The following is a 16,927-nucleotide window of genomic DNA, read 5'->3' as shown; positions in this document are numbered from 1 at the left end:
TTACTTGAAGGCCGAGGGCAAGAAGGCGGAGCTGACCCTTCGTAAAACATTCCAGTCTTCCACGTGGGCCATCAAGGCAGCTACCTCTGCATCGTTTTTCAGCCGCATGGCTATCCTTTGGCTACAACAGATACAGGAAATGGTTCCGCCTGAGGAGGTGCATACTCATCAAGATTTCAGCAAGCTGGTTGCTATTGCTCAATTCTCTGCAGACGCCACTCTGCATGCCATGAAGTATGCCTCATGGGCAATGGTGGCCTCGGTGACCTCCCGACGTCTCCTGTGGCTGAGGGGGTGGCAAGCGGAGAACACAGCAAAGTGGCACCAGGCATCATCACCTTATTCCAGGAGATCCCTTTTCGGTACCCCGTTGGACCCAATCCTCATTGAGGACAAGAACAAAAAGAAGGTCATACCTACGCTCGCAAAGAAGTCGGAGCAAAAATCTGCGCCTTACTTTTGGAAGCAATCCTATCGTCAGTCAGATCAGGAAGTGCAGCACAGCAGGTATTTTCCGAGACCAGATAAGCAGTCAGATAGGCACTACCCCAGGGATAAGCCTAGGTTCCAACCCCAGGGGAAGAGGCCCTTTTGGGGGGGAGGTGGCTGTCCCTACTGCCGGGGCAGATAGGTCAATAGTGACCCCACCCATAGGCGGCAGACTGCTTCTGTTTTGCTGATGCCTGGGCTGAGATTACCACTGACACCTGGGTTCTGAATACCATCAGATTTGGCGTGCGCCTAGGGTTTCTCTCCATTCCACTGAACCACTTTCGGATGTTTTCAGTTGCCAAGAGTAAAGATAAATGCTCTCTCATGAGGCAGGCTATCCACACCTCCTAGAGATTAGGCTGGTGGAACCGGTTCCACCGGACCAAGTGGGGTCAGGTTTCTATTCCAACCTCTTTGTCGTTCCGAAGAGTTCGGGGTGATGAAGGGCGATTCTGGATCTTAAACTGCTAAATTTTCACTTAGTCTATAGAAGATTCAAGATGGCATCGCTTAAATCCATCTTGGCGGGGGTCAGGCACAATAACTTCATGGCCCCCATCGACATGACGGAGGCTTACCTCCATATCCCCATCTTCCCTGACCATCATAAGTATCTCAGGTTCTCCTGTTTAGGTAGCCACTACCAGTATAGGGTCTACTGTTTGGCTTGGCGTCGGCGCCTCAGACCTTCACTAAGGTCCTAGCTGCAGTGGCGGCTTACCTCTGTGAGCGCTCTGTCAGGGTCCAATGCTATCTCGATGACATCTTAGTCCAAGCAGCATCGTTTGAGCGGGTGAGGGAGGATCTTTCGTTGGTGGTATCCACACTACAGCAATTAGGTTTTTCAGTTAACCTAGATTAAGAGTTCCCTTGTTCCCGCCACCAGGATTCCTCACCTGGGGATCATCATAGACTCTAAGCTGGGTAAGGTGTTGCTGTCCCACGGCCGTAATGTTAGTTTGATAGCCTTAGTTAGACAAGTTAGAAGTCAACGTTTTGTTCCTGTAGTAGTGCTCTCCAGCTTGCTGGGGAAATCCATTTTTTGCATAGACGTGGTGCCTTGGGCTCGTCTACACGTGAGGCCACTCCAGTGGCATCTCCTGCCACATCAGAGGTCAAACTCCAGCAATTCTGAGGAAAAGGTTCCGGTGACACCACAGGTACAGCTGTCATTGAGGTGGTGGCTCTCCCCAGCGCTACACAAGGACTGCGAGTTCAAGGAGCCAGTGCACCTCATCCTGACAACAGACGCCAGCTTGTACGGGTGGGGAGCTCTCTTGGAGTCCCGGATGGCTCAGGGGCGTTGGACTTGGTTGGACCTCCAACACAATATAAATTGGCTGGAACTGCGAGCGATTCACTTGGCATTGCTGCACTTCAAGGACCCTGTCCAGAGCCGAGGTGGCGCAGTGGTTAAATGCAGCACTGCAGGGTACTTCAGCTGACTGCAGTTCTGCAGTTCGGCTGTTCAAATCTCACCGGCTCAGGGTTGACTCAGCCTTCCATCCCTCCGAGGTGGGTAAATTGAGGACCCGGATTGTTGTTGGGGGCAATATGCTGACTCTGTAAACCGCTTAGAGAGGGCTGAAAGCCCTATGAAGCAGTATATAAGTCTAACTGCTATTGCTATTGCTATGTTCGGGATTGAGACAACGTGGCAGCGAAGGCCCACTCAACCGACAGGGTTGCAAACACTCCAGGGCTCTTCGAACCGAGACAATGGCACTCGGCCATCAAGCCGACTGGCTCAGTCAGGCCACGGTCGACCACAGGGAGTGGAGCCTTTCTCTGAAACTGTTCCAGGCCATCTGCTCCAGGTTTGGCCATCCGGAGGTGGACCTGTTTGCCACACCGCAGAATGCTCAGGTGGATCGGTTCTTCTCTCAGTTCCCGGCTCGGGGAATGGAGGGAGTCGACGCGCTTCAGATTCCGTGGCCAGAGGACCTGCTCTACGCCTTCCCTCCCCTTCTCCCTGGGGTAGTTCGGAAAGTGATATCAGAGAAGGCGGAGCTGATCTTAGTGGCGCCCTACTGGCTGCGCCAGGCGTGGTTTGCCGACCTAATGTGCTTGTCAGTCACACCCATAGAAGATCCCGGGGAGGGATGTGGACCTCAGACAGGGGAACCTGGTGCATCCCGAGCAACAGTGGCTGCAGCTAGCCGTGTGGAGATTAAGCGGGAGCGCCTAAGCGCTTTCACAGAGGGTGATCTCTATAGTTGAGGCTTCATGCAAGGGTTCTACCACTAGGATTTATGATTCCACCTGGGGGGTCTTTATAGAGTGTTGCCGGGTCTCGGAAGCGAATCCTCGTGAGGCTTCGGTACCACACATCTTGGAGTTCCTCCAAGATGGATTGGGTAGTGGGCTCTCACATGGCACCCTCAGACAGGTGGCGGCTCTCCATGATTATTCGGGGAGAGGGTCTCCTTCCACTTTCCCAGGTCCCATTAATTTAGAGGTTTTTGAAGGGCGCGGGGAATCTCCGTCCCCCTGTAGTTCACAGGTTTCCGACATGGAGCCTCACTACGGTTCTACAGGAGCACTATTCGAACCTCTGAGGATGGTTGACAAGTTCATAACCCTTAAGGTAGTGTTCCTTGTGGCGGTCACCTCAGCCCGTCACATCTCCGACCTGGGGGCATTGTCCTCCAGGTCATATCTTTGTACATTCCACAATAATCGGGTCGTCCTGCGACTGGATCTGATTTTTGTTCCCAAGGTTAACTCCCTTTTCCACAGGTCGCAGGAGGTGGTATTACCAGATTTTTGTCTGTACCCGTCTCATGATACAGAGCGCCTTTGGCACCAGCTTTGGGCATTTACCTGAGGCATACGGGGGGCCTCAGGAAGTCTGAGGCACTCTTTGTTTCCTTTTATCCGTCTTCCCTGGGAAAGAGGGTGTCCTCCTCGGCTATAGGGAGGTGGATCAAACTGACCATCGCATTGGCCTATGAGGTTCAGCACCTTCTGGTGCCCCAAGGCATCACAGCACACTCCATCAGGAGTGCGGCTACCTTGGTGGCCTGGGCCACACAGGTGCCTATCATGGATATTTGCAGGGCGGCTACGTGGGCGTCCCCGTCTCCTTTTATCAGGCACTACAGGTTAGACGCGTTTGCATCGACTGATGCGGCGTTTGGTCGTAAGGTGTTACAACAGGTGGTAGCGCATGAGGGGCCCAGGACCAATAGTGCCCCCCCTGAGGGGACGTTAACTTGGGTATGTCCCAATCCTGGCTAATCCTGCAAAATTCCTCCGGAACATGACAGTTGGTCCTACCTGAACTGTTGTTTTAGAAGGTTTTGCAGGATTAGCCAGGTTACCACCCTAGCGTTGGTCCAGGGGTTGGGGGAGTTCAGGGGATAGGGTGTGTTCCCTTATGACTTGTTTTCAGGTGTTTTGCAGTGGTCTTGACTCGTTGAAACTGGGAACCAGAAGCAAGGAGCACAGAGGCGTGGCTTCAAATTAACTCTGTCTCGAGGCCAATTGGACATCATAATACCCAATCCTGGCTAATCCTGCAAAACCTCCTAAAACAACAGTTCAGGTAGGACCAGCTGTCATTTCCCCACAAGGGAATAGCTTGAATAAGCTGTGGTAGCTTTCTTTTAATGGCCTTTCTAAACCAGAGCAAGGTTGGAACCAATTTAATTTTAGGGGAATGCTGTTTTGTTGAATTGCATCACTTTGGTCAACCTGCTAGCTTCCCCCCACCCGTTTGTGGCTTCTGCTATCGGCTACCACCAAACTTTATGTAGTACTGTGTCCTTCAGAGGTTATGTGGAAAAAGGTGCTCTTCAGTCTCTACTAGGAGGAATCCATTCTGACCTTGGGCAAGCTGTTCCAAGGTAAGGGAAATGCAACCAAGAAGGTCAGGGGGTGAGAACATGTAGCATGTCTTTTCAGCCTGACATATTGGGCTGGAAAATTCAATCTGGAATTTGACGTAGTTACAATTGGAGCCATAAGAATGTTATAGGATTTTACCTGCACTTTAAATTGGACTAATTTGCAACCAGTGTACCCCTCACAATATCAATATCGTTTTACTGTAGTGGCTTCTACCAGCCATAAGTAGGCTGCTGCATTCTATCATATGTATAGCTTTTTCAAGGGCAACCTATATAAAACAAATTGCAATTGTGTAATTAGAAGATGAAAACGGCATGAATTAATGAAGTCATTGTCTCCTTGATCCAAAAAGGTTGTAACTGTTGAATGTGCTGAAACTAACCAATGGCTGTTGTTACGCCCATCTCACCAAAAGTTACTCTGGGTAGCATAAAGCAGATTTAGGGGGGAAAACATGAATTAGAATCTAGTTAGAATCCAGGAAACTATAAACTTATCAGCCTGACCTCAATACCAGGAAAGATTCTGGAAAAGATAATCAAGCAACAAATTAGCGAACACCTAGAAGCAAACAAAGTAATAGCCAAAAGCCAACATGGGTTTGTCAAAAACAGATCATGCCAGACTAAGCTTATTGCATTCTTTGATAATGTGAAAAAATTAGTGGACCAGAGGAATGCCATCGATATAGTTTACTTGGACTTCAACAAGGCATTTGATAAGGTAGACCATAATCTACTACTAGATAAAGTAGAAGAATATGGGTTAGACAGCAACACCACCAGATGGATTCGTAACTGGCTGACCAACCACACTCAAAGTGTAGTCCTCAATGGAACTGCATCTACGTGGAGGGAAGTATGCAGTGGAGTACCCCAAGACTCTGTTTTAGGCCCAGTACTCTTCAACATCTTCATCAATTATTTGGATGAGGGAATAAATGGGGAACTCATCAAATTTGGAGATGACACCAAGCTGGCAGGAATAGCCAACACTCCAGATGACAAGTTTAAGATACAGAAGGATCTTGACAAACGAAATGCACAGGTACAGTATAGGTGGTACCTTGCTCAACAGCAGTAACTGTGAAAGGGATCTTGGAGTCCTAGTGGACAACCATTTAAATATGAGCCAGCAGTGTGCAGCAGCTGCCAAAAAAAGCCAACACAGATCTAGGCTACATAAACAGGGGGATAGAATCAAGATCACGTGAAGTGTTAATATCACTTTATAATGCCATGGTAAGGCCACACTTGGAATACTTCATTCAGTTTTGGTCACCACGATGTAAAAAAGATGAGACTCTAGAAAGAGTGCAGAGAAGAGCAACAAAGATGATTAGGGGACTGGAGACTAAAACATATGAAGAACGGTTGCAGAAACTGGGTATGTCTAATTTAATGAAGAGAAGGACTAGTGGAGACATGATAGCAGTGTTCCAATATCTCAGGGGTTGCCACAAAGAAGAGGGGGTCAAACTATTATTCTAGGCACCTGAGGGTAGAACAAGAAGCAATGGGCGGAAACTAATCAAGGAGAGAAGCAACTTAGATCTGAGGAGAAATTTCCTGACAGTTAGAACAATTAATCAGTGGAACAGCTTGCCTCCAGAAGTTGTGAATTTCCCAACACTAGAAGTCTTTAAGAAGATGTTGGGTAGCCATTTGTCTGAAATGGTATAGGGTTTCCTACCTAGGTAGGGGGTTGGACTAGAAAACCTCCACGGTCCCTTCCAACTCTGCTATTGTATTATTGATTGTATTATTGTAAATGGTAAGAAATAAGTTTTTTAGAAGATGTCTTGATGTTTAAAATCATAGATGTTACTCTGTAGGCCATTTGCCTCAATAAATTATTGAAGGTATTTTAAAGGTATTTTGTCTATGCACAGTCCTTACCTATTCCTGTTCAGCAGAGACTTCCACCTATTTCTGTTGATGCATTGATTTTTTTGTTAGAATGTAAACTTTTCCACTGCCAAGCCCTCTGGCACATGTGCATTAGGTGAAAAGTCCTGTGAATTCACCAGAAAACATCATGCGGGTTCTCTACATTGTTCCATTATACCATTTTAATATCTGATTTCTGTTAAGTGCATGTCTATGCTTTGAAAAAAAGTATTTCCAATTATCTGAAACTTGACAATTAAATGGCTAATTCTTGGAAGGGAAAAATTATTCATTTATTTATTAGATTTATATAGTCATTCTTCTCAGATATCTCTAAGCAGCTTGTAACATTAAAATAATTTTAAAAAGGTGAATAATTGAGTATCATTCATCTATAATAGTACCTATCATTCTGTTTTGGTAATAAATTTTCTTAAGATAACTAATAATCCAACTGATTAATTGATCAAAATTTGCTGCCAGGTATTATATTTTTCCTTGATATTTAGCTTTCCTATGGTGTATAATTATCCTTCTGACCTTTTTAAAAAAATAATAATACATTATCTTCAGAGCTAACTTTAGTTAAAATGCTAGTTATGTTTTTTCTATTTTAGAAAAATGTCAACCCGTCAGATTCATTTCAGTACCAATGTATAATTTAGACCCTCCTTAATTAATATTTTACAAGTATCAACTAGGCTCTTAGAACAAAAACATTAATATATGCAGTAAGAGGATTGCTGTTTTTAAAATTTAGCTTATGTGTTGAGCCAAGCAATCCCAGTTATATGTTCAAATAAATTTTGCCTATATTGCCTGATTGAAACTAATTTCAATGTCTTCTATAACCTGAGTACCGTATATACTCGAGTATAAGCCGAGTTTTTCAGCCCACTTTTTGGGCTGAAAAAAGCCGGCTCGGCTTATACTCGAGTCTACAACTGGATCCGGCAGTGCTGTTGCCTGTTGGAGGAGGAGGGGATTCCTTCCTGCGAGACCCCGTCCAGAAAAATGCGGGGAGCGGCATTTGTGGGAACTCCGGCCGCTGCCCACCCGTGGGGAGAGAGGGAAGAGCCCCGAGCGAGCCGCCTCGGTTTGGCAACCAAACCCATCCAGCCTTTTACCTCCCGTCCCCCCGCCCGCCCGCTCGCAGCCCCCTCCCCGGGCTGGCGCCAACTCCTCCCCGTGCCCGGCCTCCAGCCGAGGCAAGTCGATGTCTCTTTAAGCTAGAGAGAGGAGGGGAGGGAAGGCAGGGACCAGCCGGCTGACAATGGGCCAGAGCGGCTGAGTTGGAGCAAATTCCGCGGCGGAGGCGGCGTCCCAGCTCCAGCGGCTCCGAGGCGAGCGGCTTGGCCCTTCCGCTGGGCGCTCGGAGATGAAGGCGCGCTGGCGCTGAGTTGAGCGGCGAGCTTGCCGAGCGCGCGGCTCCGGGAAGCCCCCCTTCTCCTCCCTGCTGGAAGCCGAGCGAGCCCCGCCGCCCATGGACTCCCGCGGCCGCCCCAGGGCTCCGGGAGGCAGGACCCGGAGGCAGCCCAGCCCTGCCGCCGCCCCGCGCCCTCCACCCGCTGCGCGAGAGGGGACCCCACTTTCCCCTTGCCGGATGCGTCCCTGGCGGAGCTGAGCCATGCGGCGGAGGCTCCCGCTCTGGTTCCGGAGCTTGCTGTGCCTCTGGCCGGTCCTGGTGGGACCCGCGGCAGGTAAGAGGCGCCGTCGAGCGCCTCGTACAATGATTTATGTATGAGGTTTAAGTGACTGAGACACACTCCTGGCTACGCAGCAATGTTATTTCTGACTTAGTATACTATGAAATCCCCCAAATCCTCCCCACTCCAGGGGAAGGATACTATGAAATCCCCCAAATCCTCCCCACTCCAGGGGTAGGATACTATGAAATCCCCCAAATCCTCCCCACTCCAGGGGTAGGATACTATGAAATCCCCCAAATCCTCCCCACTCCAGGGGTAGGATACTATGAAATCCCCCAAATCCTCCCCACTCCAGGGGTAGGATACTATGAAATCCCCCAAATCCTCCCCACTCCAGGGGAAGGATACTATGAAATCCCCCAAATCCTCCCCACTCCAGGGGTAGGATACCATGAAATCCCCCAAATCCTCCCCACTCCAGGGGTAGGATACTATGAAATCCCCCAAATCCTCCCTACTCCAGGGGTAGGATACTATGAAATCCACATTCCCTCCCCACTCCAGGGGAAGGATACTGCAAAATCCCCAATTCCTCCCCACTCCAGGGGAAGGATACTATGAAATCCCCAATTCCTCCCCACTCCAGGGGAGGAAATAAATATTCAAAAACATTATTGGTATCTATTTTTATTTTTGAAATTTACCGGTAGCTGCTGCATTTCCCATCCTAGGCTTATACTCGAGTCAATAACTTTTCCAGGTTTTTGTGGTAAAATTAGGTGCCTCGGCTTATATTCGGGTCGGCCTATACTCGAGTATATACGGTATATCAGTTTTATAGAACAATGCATTTAAAGTGTGGAGGAATCCCTGCTAGCTGGAGAATTTCATTGTCCTAGTTAAAAATGGGCTATTAAGATCATAATTACAGAGAATGAAGAAAGGAGCTCTCACAATATAGAAGCCTTGAATATTTTATTCAAAAATATTTCTAAAAAACCAGCATGATCTCACTTTTAATTAATGTTATTGCCAGCTTTCAGCTCCAACGGCCAGCTTTCAGCTCCAACGGAGCTTTCAGCTCCAACGGTTATTGTTACTTCCAGCTCCAACGGTCCTTGGAGGAAGCAAACTACCTAGACCCCTTCCAGTCAGGCTTCAGGCCCGGTTACAGCACAGAAACCGCTTTGGTCGCATTGATGGATGATCTCTGGAGAGCCAGAGATGAAGGACGTTCCTCCATCCTGGTCCTCCTTGACCTCTCAGCGGCTTTCGATACCATCGACCATGGTATCCTTCTGCGACGACTGCGGGAGGTGGGAGTGGGAGGCACCGTGCTACGGTGGTTCTCCTCCTACCTCTCGGACAGGTCACAGTCGGTGTTAGTGGGGGGGCAGAGATCGTCCCCTAGGCCCCTAAATTATGGGGTGCCTCAGGGCTCGGTCTTATCCCCCCTACTATTCAACATCTACATGAAACCGCTGGGAGAGATCATCCGCAGGCACGGGATTAGATACCATCAATATGCGGACGATACTCAATTGTATCTGTCCGCCCCGTGCCAACTCAATGAAGCGGTAGACGTGATGAGCCGGGGCCTTGAGGCCGTTATGGACTGGATGAGGGTTAACAAGCTTGTGCTCAACCCAGAAAAGACCGAGTGGCTGTTGTGTTTCCCTCCCAAAGATTTGGCTACTATTCCACCACTCAGGCTGGGGGGTCAAATTTTATACCCCTCAGAGAGGGTTCGCAACTTGGGAGTCCTCCTGGATCCACAGCTGTCATTTGACCACCACTTAACGGCTGTGACCAGGGGGGCATTCGCCCAGGTTCGCCTGGTGCGCCAGTTGCGACCCTACCTGAATCGGGAGGCTCTCACAACAGTCACTCGGGCCCTTGTGACCTCTAGGCTGGAATACTGCAATGTGCTCTACATGGGGCTGCCCTTGAGGAGCATCCGGCGACTTCAGCTAGTGCAGAATGCAGCCGCGCGAGTGATTGCGGGTGCACCCCGATTCACCCGCATTACACCTATCCTCCGCGAGCTGCGCTGGCTACCTGTTGATCTCCGGATGCGCTTCAAGGTGCTATTAATCACCCATAAAGCCCTACATGGCAGTGGATCTGGATACTTGAGAGACCGCCTTCTGCCAATTACATCCCTGCGACCGATAAGATCCCATAGATTAGGCCTCCTCCGTATTCCATCGGCCAGCCAATGTCGGCTGGCAACTACAAGGAGGAGGGCCTTCTCAGCAGTAGCCCCGACCCTTTGGAACGAGCTCCCCGTGGAGATTCGTACCCTCTCCACCGTCCAAGCCTTCCGCATAGCCTTGAAGAACTGGCTCGCCCGTCAGGCCTGGGGATAGGATAGTTACCCCTCCCGAATGATGAATGTATGTTGCTTGCTATTTTATTACATGTTTGTCCTAATGTCTGTATTCCCCCTTCCCAGTTTTTGTGTGAGCCGCCCTGAGTCCCCTCAGGGAAAAGGGCGGCCTACAAATTCTAATAAAATTCTAATTCTAAAAAAAAATTCTTTCCTTTGCAAGGATGAAGAACTCATTAATTACATATTAGTTGCTACAGATCATTAGATGTTTGACTCTAACTTTGTTAAGAGTTCTTCAGTGGGATTAAATAATTTTAATATTTTTATTTGAAATGCACTAAGTATCTTTAAGTGCAATGCAAAGCATAAAAATATAATGAAACATAGATTAATATCTGCAATATAATAATTTAAAACAATTTATAATGTCAGTTTTGCTAGTTTACAGGTTTGCAATATAGTTTATATATTATTACAATATTTAAAGAGATTTCACAAGCTCTAATTTACTTTATCTAGCACTTTTATTATATGTATTCTAACATGTATTCTGTCTCACTTTGAGCATCATAGTTTAGTAAGGATTAGACAAACCAGAACAGTGTCAAAGGAAGATGATCAGGAAATTAAAATCTAAATGTTATGAAGAATGATTGAAGGAATTGGAAATGTTTATTCTTGAAAAGAGTGAGTTTGTAAGGAGAGTATATGACAGCACTCTTCAAATGTCTAAAAGGATGTTATCAGCTAGAAGTTGACAATAAGTGTCCTTTATTGTTTCAGAATGGAGGGTACGTAAATTTAAAAGAAGGCACTGAATGTTAATTGGGTTTCAGCATAGAATCTGGTTTGAAACGAAGCACCATGTGCTTTTGGACAATTCAGTGCAACCTTTATATAGACGCTTCAGGTTTGCAAATTGTTTCACATATGTCCTCCTATTCCAGATTTGTACTGAGTGATTATTAATTTGATCCATTAATTTGTCTGTGCGTTACTTTGAAGCTACTTAAAAACAGGTTACAAATTCTTAAGCAGTTCACCCAGAGTTCTGAAATTTCAATTAGTTCAGAAACTTACACAAATCTAAAGTAGACAACTGATGCCACCTTCTGTTTATAAGTGAAAAGTCATCTTTTATTTTTTTTCCTTTACTGTGTAGTTAAACATTTATTTTTATAAAATACCCTTTTTACATATATACGTTAGTGCTACTAATTAATTACAAATCCACAAGAAGACTAAATATATATTTATATTCATGCAAAGTGTCTTAACAAAGAAGTCTATTTCAGGTGAGACCTGATGAAGCTTAATGTTAAGATTTATGAACAGTTAGCCTTTCTCTTGGCCTTTTTCTGCTTTGCTGATGTATATAATGCATACACTCTACTCCTCAGGAGTGGAAGAAATAATGCTAAAATAATTGAGCAGTGAGGTTTTGAGTATTAGAAATATACTGCCTTAATATTCCATTTGTCAGCATATATACTCTTGAGTTTAACTGTTCATCCTCAATATGGATTATATTTTTTTCAAAAAATATTTCTGTTAATACATATACTCTCATGTATTTTCATCAGATTCCAAACATTCTCAGGAAAGCTGTCTATGTATTACAACATCAATGTGTCCCTCTCCCCCACACCACTGGATTTTTGTATTATCAACAAGTAAATGGTTGCTAGGGTAAGCAGATTGAACTGAGGAATCAGTAGCCTAGTTACAGATTGTACTGCGTCAGTTTGCTTCACACCCAGAAGACAGTCAGGTGATTTAAGTCCTGCAGCAGTTGTGCAGCAAGCGAGAGACTGCAGACCTCTGCTGGAGGAAGCTTGACGTTTCATGTCTCAGTGTTTTATTTCTCCAACTGCAGCCTTTTCATTGAGATGCATAATTGATAAACCGAGTTGAAAGGGCAGATCCACTGTGAAGAGAGATGGACAGTCAGCCGAACAGTTGGAAGGATAAGGGTATTTGCAGTTTTACTTTTGTTTTCAGTCGTTATGCTGCTAAGGGTTGACTTCTATACAAAAAGCTTATAGTATGCATGATGTAGGGGTAAATTTATAGCATATGCAATGGCAAATTTAGGAGGCAGAAAAAATATTTTAAGAAATTAATGCTAAATATGGGGGAAAGATTATTTGTCTGACTCTGCAAATGTTGCAGTGGATTAAGCCTTGTCATCTGACAGCATTGAACAGCTTGTCTTTGGTATGCCCTGGCTGAGCAAATGTCAGGGCCAGCTTCAGTTTAGTTGATATGCTAGCTCTGAAAGAAAATGGCTTGGGTTTTTTGTCTGTTAAATTGTGTTGTTTAATGTAATACTTGTCTCGTGGGTTTTTATTTTTTCTGTACAGGATAATGTTCCCCACTTTTTTTTTTTTTTTTTACAAAACAGGTAAAATCAATGAAGAGCTGTTCCTTCCCTAGTTTTCATTCCCTCTCTGTTTCCTACCACTCCTGACTATTTTTAGATGCTAATGTTATTTGAGGTCTCCTTGATTTCCAAAATGATCTAGTTATTCAGTGTTTCAAATCCCTTAGCAATCTGGTGTAAAGAAGTAACCCCAGGTAAATCACTGAACTTTGTCCCTTCAGTCTCTGATTTTGTAAATATCTGTGTTGTGAAAATGTTAATTTTAAGTCTGGATCTCAAATTTTAGCTTCAGTTTAAGTGGCCAGACAAAATCTCACTTTAAGGAGATTTTGTTTTAAGGAGAACTTTCTGAGATAGTTTGGGTGTGTGGATAATGGGGAATCATAGTCAAGATGGTATGGAGTCTAAAGTTCATAGCTATGGTTTCAGAAACATACAAAGGTTGCATAAGGACATTGTTTTTTTATTTGCTGTAGTCATATTTTTCCTGCCTCTTTATCTTTTAAGTTCATCAAATTGGACATGATATCAAACATAGTAAAACAAATTTTATCTGTTCTGATATGCTGTCTCTCAAATGTGGCAAATTTATAGTAATCTTTTAGATACTTTAGTGTGGTGAGCAGCATTGAAATATGAAATATATATAATCCTAAATGTTGAAAAGGATTACTTTACTGATGAATTATATTGCAGACTTTTTCTACTAAAATGAAATGATACATATTTTTATTATATTACCACATAGTTCTGTCTATAATCTATGTGAAGATTGTGCAAATTTTACTGTCAAAAATGTTGAAAGCAAGATTAGAATCAGTGAAGTGTCATGATCCAATGAAGTGGTTGCCAGGGGATTATTGCACATAATTCGATGCATTACCTCAGTTATGATGCTTCCATGCACATTTCTGATTTTAGGTGAAATTATTTAAATCATTTAAAGTGCTGGACATTTACACCTGGACATAGTGTAAATCAGTCTGAGCCAAAATAGAAGTATCTATTTCATACTTCTTTAAACTAGATATTGCTACTGTGTTTGTGGCTACCATTTTGTATAAAAATCCATCAAAGCTTTAAATATTTATTAGTGGGCTTGAACAAAGATGACTAGAATTAGTTTTAACCATTAACCAGCTTCAGGACGTATTTGCATATACTAGGAAAAAAAGTTAAAAAGTCCAAATATGATTACTGTAGAAGAAGACAATAAAGGCTACACCACTTTCCCACAATTTTATTTACAAGAAAACTCCAGGCGTTGAACAATATTTACTCATTAACTATATGCACAAATTTGATCAGTTAAATACATTTTATTTTCTACCACCAAAAAGAGAGTGAATGATCAAGAACTCAAGGGATTACCATTTTCTAGTATTCAGAAACTGCTGATCTAAAAACTGATAGTGTGTGTACTGTGATGAAACTAAAACTGCTGCATAAAGGAAATATGTGCTATATACTGTAGGAACATCTTTCGTACTATTGAAACTGCAAAGATATTGTTAGGCATGCTCCAAGTTAAAATGCCTTTTTTTAAAGAACTGACAATAGGCCTTATTTTTTTGTTGGGTTTTGTTTGATTTAAATTTACCTTTTGATAATGGAAGGTACTTACAGAAATAAGTTAAGAATATTGGGTAGCTAAATGAACTATACATGTGTGCTCAGGGGATTTACCCATAGTCAGAGATTCTGACCCTGTATTAAACTATGCTTGATCTTTGCTGAAAGGCTGAGAAATGATTGAGGTAGATGAGGATGGTATAATATTTTGTAAGGATCATAAATGGATAAAATCAAGAGATTTGCATAGCACCAATTTTTTAAAATTTGAATCAAGGAGTGATGTTCATTTGTGCGTTTTATTGTATTCCAAAGCTTCAGTTTGCTGACAACTTTTGGAGAAGTTCTGTTAACTAATTATCTGACTTTGGCCTGAGCCAGTTGTTTATAGCAGTATATATGAGTCACAGCTAGATGATAGCCTAGCCTGCAAGGTCACTTTTCAGCTTAGTGTTGTAAAACTTTGAACTGTGTATCTCTTACCTTGAAACTTCTACATAAAACTTTTGCAATAGGTAATGGTGTGCTAAGAGCATGTTCCCCAGGCCCTATCACATACAACTCTAATAATGAGAGCTATTTGAAGGAAATAAAATTAGTAGAAAATAATGCTTGTAGTTGAAATAAAGTAGTTACTCATATCGAATCTTTACTAGCTTGGGTGGTATCTTAATATTTGTAAAATGCTGTAAGAATAGTGCATTAATAGATATTATAATATTTTATCATGTTGCTTTGCTGCTTATTCATAACCTAGAATTTTGTTCATGATATGGAACTGCATCTTCATGGAGGAAAGTATGCAGTGGAGTACCCAAGGCTCTGATTTGGGCCCAGTACTCTTCAATATCTTCATCAATGATTTGCATGAGGGAATAAATGGGGAACTCATAAAATTTGCAGATGACACCAAGCTGGCAGGAATAGCCAACACTCCAAAAGATAGGCTAAAGATACAGAAGGATCTTGACAAACGAAATGCACAGGTACAGTATAGGTGGTACCTTGCTCAATAGTAGTAACTGTGAAAGGGATCTTGGAGTCCCAGTGGACAATCATTTAAATATGAGCCAGCAGTGTGCAGCAGCTGCCAAAAAAGCCAACACAGTTCTAGGCTGCATAAACAGAGGGATAGAATCAAGATCACGTGAAGTGTTAATACCACTTTATAATGCCTTGGTAAGGCCACACTTGGAATACTGCATTCAGTTTTGGTCACCACGATGTAGAAAAGATGTGGAGACTCTAGAAGGTGTGCAGAGAAGAGCAACAAAGATGATTAGGGGACTGGAGACTAAAACATGAAGAACGGTTGCAGGAACTGGATATGTCTAGTTTAAAAGAAGGACTGGGGAGAAAAGATAGCAGTGGTCCAATATCTCAGTGGTTGCCACAAAGAAGAGGGAGTCAACCTATTTTCCAAGGCACTTGAGGGTAGAACAAGATGCAATGGGTGGAAACTAATCAAGGAGAGAAGCAACTTAGAACTGAGGAGAAATTTCCTGACAGAACAATTAATCAGTGGAACAGCTTGCCTCCAGAAGTTGTGAATTCCCCAACACTAGAAGTCTTTAAGAAGATGTTGGATAGCCATTTGTCTGAAACGGTATAGGGTTTCCTGCCTAGGCAGGGGGTTGGACTAGAAGACCTCCAAGGTCCCTTCCACTCTCCTATTGTATTGTATATTGTATATTGAATTTGTTCTGGACCTTTTATGCAGGCTCTGGGATTTCATGCTTATAAAGGCAATAGAAGGTAAACTTCCAGATGCTTAAATATGATTTACTAACTTTGCCAAAGAAAGTTGAGGTTCTAAACTTCAAAATTGTCTCTCAATTTTGTCTGTTTTTAAATTTAATCTTAATAAAGATTAGCATGGTATATGACACAAAAGTTAGTGTTCTGTGACTCAGTTTTCTGTATTGAGTTTCTAGACATACTGTATTTAAATAATCATACTTACAAACCTCCCTTCTCTGCTAGCTATTACTCAAGCAGATAAGGTAGATTGTTGTCAATTTACAGTCCTAATTGGGATTGGAATTTTGGTCATAAATTATTGTTATAAGTGAAGGTACCACGTGATCAGACTTTAACTTATGCGCTGTGAGGCTAATGCTTTCTGTTTTAGCCAGACAGTTATTGATGCAAGATTGTATTAATGCTGTATATCTACAATGAAATTTGCTGTTCAGTCTTGTTCTAGAATAGTGAAGTATTACTAGAGCATCGAGTTCCCTAAAGTCTTGAAGATGGCAATCAGAGGATCTTCAAAAATTGCCACCAATTTTGATTGTGACAGAATAATGTATACATTAATGATATTGACTACCAAAATTAAAATTAAATCTGATTTAATCTTTGTCCTGACCCTGTCCAGTTATGGAAGTGTGCCCTTTTGTATGCATTTGAATGACCAAGTGAGGCCTGAGACTAAGAAAAGAAAATGCATATTTCATTTGGAATGCATATAGCTGTAACCACCTGACTATGTGCTGTAAATAACTAATCTTGATTGATCTTTAAAAGCTAAATTTGTTTGGATCTGGTTAATGCTTTGAGGAGTACCCTGTGAAAATCTGGATAAATTTTATAGGAAAATAAAAATTGAAAGGAGGCATTGACAAAGTATTACAGTACATTGTCAAGGAAACAACATGAAGGTGTCTTCAAAGGCACTAGGAGTTTATCTTGACTCAATTGACTGTCTTCTTTTCCCCAACCCAAGAGAATCAAATTTGGTAAAAGGAGAAATCAG

At 43.4% G+C, this 16,927-nt stretch overlaps 1 protein-coding gene across 4 annotated transcripts in view; it reads left to right on the top strand.

Moving 5' to 3' along the window:
* Positions 1–16,927, top strand: part of RTN4 (reticulon 4) — a 49,139-nt gene that overhangs the window by 20,432 nt on the left and 11,780 nt on the right. Inside the window, exon 1 of one of the 4 annotated variants that reach the window (XM_032215436.1) lies at positions 11,996–12,187. The exons of the other annotated variants lie outside the window; for them this stretch is intronic. Coding sequence (XP_032071327.1) covers positions 12,154–12,187 — 34 coding nt within the window. The 5' untranslated portion in view covers positions 11,996–12,153. Of the gene's footprint in view, positions 1–11,995; positions 12,188–16,927 lie in introns of those variants that run through there. 4 annotated transcript variants of the gene reach the window in all.

This window comes from Thamnophis elegans, chromosome 4, assembly GCF_009769535.1.
Source record: "Thamnophis elegans isolate rThaEle1 chromosome 4, rThaEle1.pri, whole genome shotgun sequence".
NCBI classification, from domain to species: Eukaryota; Metazoa; Chordata; class Lepidosauria; order Squamata; family Colubridae; genus Thamnophis; species Thamnophis elegans.
Note: the sequence above shows the minus strand (reverse complement) of the source record. Positions and strands in the feature narration are given on the sequence as shown.